Genomic DNA, 4074 nt, shown 5'->3' on the forward strand with positions numbered 1-4074 from the left:
ACTGTGTGAATTACTTTTGGAATCATCTTTCCTTATCAATACAAATACATTAAAGAAAATTTAAAGCAAAATAAATGTTGGTGTTCAACTTTACAAACCTTGTTTTGCGAGGGCCAACTGAAAAAACAGAGATATCATTCTGGGGAGGAAGCAAAAATCAAACTCACCCCCCCAGTGTTGAATAATTTAGCTGATCCTTTATCATAAAGAATCTAAGACCACAAAAGAATCCTAATGGTCATTCCAGAAGTGATATTCAATGCTAGACATTAACTTAAAAAATGGACAGAAGGAAAAAGAATACATATATAAAAATAATCAAAGTGATAAAGCAATCCATTATTTTGAGTGTTATTTAGTATTTGAGATAAATCAAAGTTAAATCAGCTTGACTGAAAATCAGTAGCTCTGGCACCAGAGCATTTTAATACATTAAACATAATTTGAAAATTTCAAATGCATTCTTTGGGTATGGGGAGGACTTAGTGTATCTCAACCTAAAAAGTAATCCCTGTCCTCATATTACTCACTTTACATTTTATCTATCACTGATCACCTTCTGAAGTGCCCCAGTTTCCAAACAACTGATATTGCTAAGTTTTAAATATGCTACATATTCTTAGAGCGAGTAAATATCACAACCATTTTACAAATCTTAAAGTGAGGACAGCAGAAAGACAGATGCATGTATCCTCTTCCTTAGGAATACTGTTGCTGGTTTTGTTATCAATGTGTGGTATATGCATGCATGCGTGTGCGCACAAAGTCTGATTACCTACATCGATTTATACAAAATTTATTATAATGAAATGAACGAAAGCCATTCTTTCATATAAAAAACCCCTCACTTTCAAATGAAGCTTGTGTGAATTCAGCATGTCACTGGAATTTAAACTTTTTACAGTTTGCCTACCTGTCATCTGTTACCTACCAATAACACCATGCTGGTTTTTATAAAAGGCTTCTGAAAATTCATTCGGAAATTAAAAGCAATCATTATATTCCACTATTACAGACCTATTTTCCAGAATTTCAGAACACACAAATTCTTCAGTAATGATACAACACATTTTGAAGTTCTGAAAAAAAACCCCACACCACTACAAATTTAAAATAACAGCTAAAGAGAGGTAAATCAGACAATATTAAGAAGTAATAAAATTCCAGTTGCATAAAGCAGTATTAGCATATTAAATTGGCTATGACTCAAAGTTGAGAAAAAAATACTCTCTGTTTTGATGATATTGAATAAAACTTATGATGAAAATTTTAGAAGGTAACTGAACTGATCTATATGAGTATAATTATTTAGTATAACATTCCTATGATTCATAACAGGAAGATTTATCTAAATAAATCATGCAAAACAAAGCAAATACCCATTTTAGAAATCCATTACTGAAAGGTCTCGTCTGTGAATTTTTAGAGTTGCATTTTGTTCCTTCCATCTCTCACAGCCTTTTGACTAATATCCAGGATATTAAATTAAATCCTTAGTTCCTACTCGTACCTCACACAGGCAACTTCTTGACAATGACAGCCTCTGAAACTATGGCTCCAGGAAGCTGTTAAATGTCATCTATACAAAGCGGGCACAGTGCAAAAGTGTAGAGAGACCAGAAATTATTTAGAACTCCTCACCGCACCAATCTACACCATATGCTTTCAAGATAGGATTCATCTCATGTAATTTCAGGTATCTATAGCATAAGTGTCCATCTCCAGCTTTGGTGTTTATGGTTCCACTACAGTCTACAGATACCTAATTAAAATAATCAATAGGGTGTAGGTAGAAATTAATGTCAACCTAAATAAGACAGCAACATCTGGCCAGGTCAATAACCTCTAAAGTACGTGGACTAGATCAGTATTGCAGGAAGAAGAGAGAGGATTTTGCTACACTGAATAAAGATGCCCTCTGTGGATGCTGCAGCACCCAGACAGACGTTGTTAATTCTCACTAATTCCAGCTCCTGGACATACCGAGTTCGTATCTCCCTACCAGCGTCATTTCTGGCCAGACACACATACTCCTGGCACAGAGCGTTAACTAGACGAACACTCTACTTATATTATTCTCATTGCCACAGTAAGGCTATGAATTATCTCCTTGTACCCAAAATGAAATTGTAACACAGGAAACCTGAAGCTGTGCAAAAGTACTGCCTAACATATATTGCAGGTAGGCTGAAGACATGGGATAAATATATGCTTTAAGTATATATGATTGTTCGGAAGGACCCACGGTTATGGGCTATCTCTGCCATCTGTTTCCTGCCAAAAAGCAACTGGTTTATATCCACCAGAGATCACATCCCCTGCAGGTTAACAGATGCTGATTTAAGTCCTCAAACTGATCCTTGACTCTTAAGAGGGAAGCAGATCCAATCACTGGTACCTAAACACCTCCAGGATCCCACAGTACTGGGAGCCTGCAAGCAAAATTTGTTTTGTATATCATCAATGCTTCTAACGAAGCAGCAAGCCTTGTGCTTTTCAGATTCACCTGGGATTGCTTGTCAAGCAAATTTGCAGATAAAAATAAGTTTGTTATGGCAAAGCTAGGGGGTTAAAGTTTTTTTATTACAAACACAGAAAATAATTACAGAAAAAAAAAAGAAAGGAGGAACCGCCGCCCCCAACCCAGCATGTTAGGACATATAAAATATTGAATTTTTTTGCTTGGTTGTCACTTAAGATCTCCAAATATATCTTGCCAATGGACATAGAAGTTGCTCAGTAACACCCTGCCATTCCAAATGCTGCCTTTCACCATCAACCTCTTTCTCTGGGATCACAGAATAATGAGTACATCACTAATTAAATCCTATAGGGTTTCCTGGATTCTATAGAATACAAATGAAATGTCAAAGCATATTTAAAAAAACTTAGTTTCCATTTTAAGTTAGAAACATTCACTAAATTGCAGCTTTGCTTAGGTGCACCTGTTCAGGTATTTTGGAACTGCATTGCTTTGGCTATACAGAGAGTTGTTTGGAACACTCATTTAACATCTTTGTTTCGCTTCCTGCTTAAGAAGTTAACTGGACCCTGCCCGTTTCAGATAGTTTGATATGTATTATTTACAAAATATTATAAGTACATTTGCTTAATGTACTCTAACAGAAAAACAGCTGTGATAGTCTTACAGCATCAAGTATTTCTGTAATATTTTAGAGATCACAAATAAGGTCCAGGAATTGGATGGTTAGGCACATAATCTCCAACTATCCTATCCAATCTTATCAGTTCTGAGACAGCTTCACAGTAATGTTACACAGTTAAATGATCTTGCAGGACACTCCTCGTGATCCCATTATCTTATATGTTTTCATGAGAGGCAAGTTAAGACCTAGAAAATTCTATATTAAAGCCACGAAATAAACTAATAGTAGTGATATTCTTATCCTGCACTTCAGTGTAAATCACTGACAATAAACATTTCTGGTTTGACTTGCTACAATACCATTCGTGTTAGTTAGTGACATATAAAATTCAGTTATATATAAAATTCAGTTATATATAAAATTCATTATATTTTGCGGTGATCTAAAACCAATAGAGCACAATAAATACCTATCCACTTAATGGATGTAAATGGATGATCCAGAGCTGTGCCACTGACACAAGTGACTTGAGTTAGTGCACCTGAAAAGTATTAAAGGCGAAAGTTTGTACTTACCTCTTTTTGATACACTATCCCTGCTTCAAAAAGCTTAAGAAAGAGATACTGTGTCCATTTGTAGTACTCTGGTAAGCAAGTGGTTATTTCCTGCAGAAATGAAATAAAATAAAAATCCTGAAGCTATTCTTAGTATTTTCTTACGGTGTTTTAACTTAAACAATTAACTCGGGACTGTATAATATATGCCACAGAGAAAACATAAATGCAGTTTTGGCTAATGTTTATAATGAGTGATATTCACCCGTACACAAAACCAGAGAACATGGGCTTTGTGTGGGTTTGATGTGCAAATAAAAGTTTCCCCATTAACACAGATTATAAGAACCCTGTAAAATCAGCGCTGACAGATATAAGAACAGAAGACGAATGAAAATGACCACAGCTGCCTC

General features: G+C 35.3%; 1 protein-coding gene across 1 annotated transcript in view; it reads right to left on the minus strand.

Annotated features, from left to right (window-relative positions):
- Positions 1-4074, minus strand: part of LARS2 (leucyl-tRNA synthetase 2, mitochondrial) — an 85219-nt gene that overhangs the window by 58118 nt on the left and 23027 nt on the right. The window contains exon 5 of the mRNA XM_009894979.1: positions 3683-3772. Within this exon, the coding sequence (XP_009893281.1) occupies positions 3683-3772 (90 nt within the window). The remainder of the gene's footprint in view (positions 1-3682; positions 3773-4074) is intronic.

The sequence above is a fragment of the Charadrius vociferus genome, unplaced genomic scaffold, assembly GCF_000708025.1.
Source record: "Charadrius vociferus isolate BGI_N301 unplaced genomic scaffold, ASM70802v2 scaffold51, whole genome shotgun sequence".
Taxonomy (NCBI): domain Eukaryota; kingdom Metazoa; phylum Chordata; class Aves; order Charadriiformes; family Charadriidae; genus Charadrius; species Charadrius vociferus.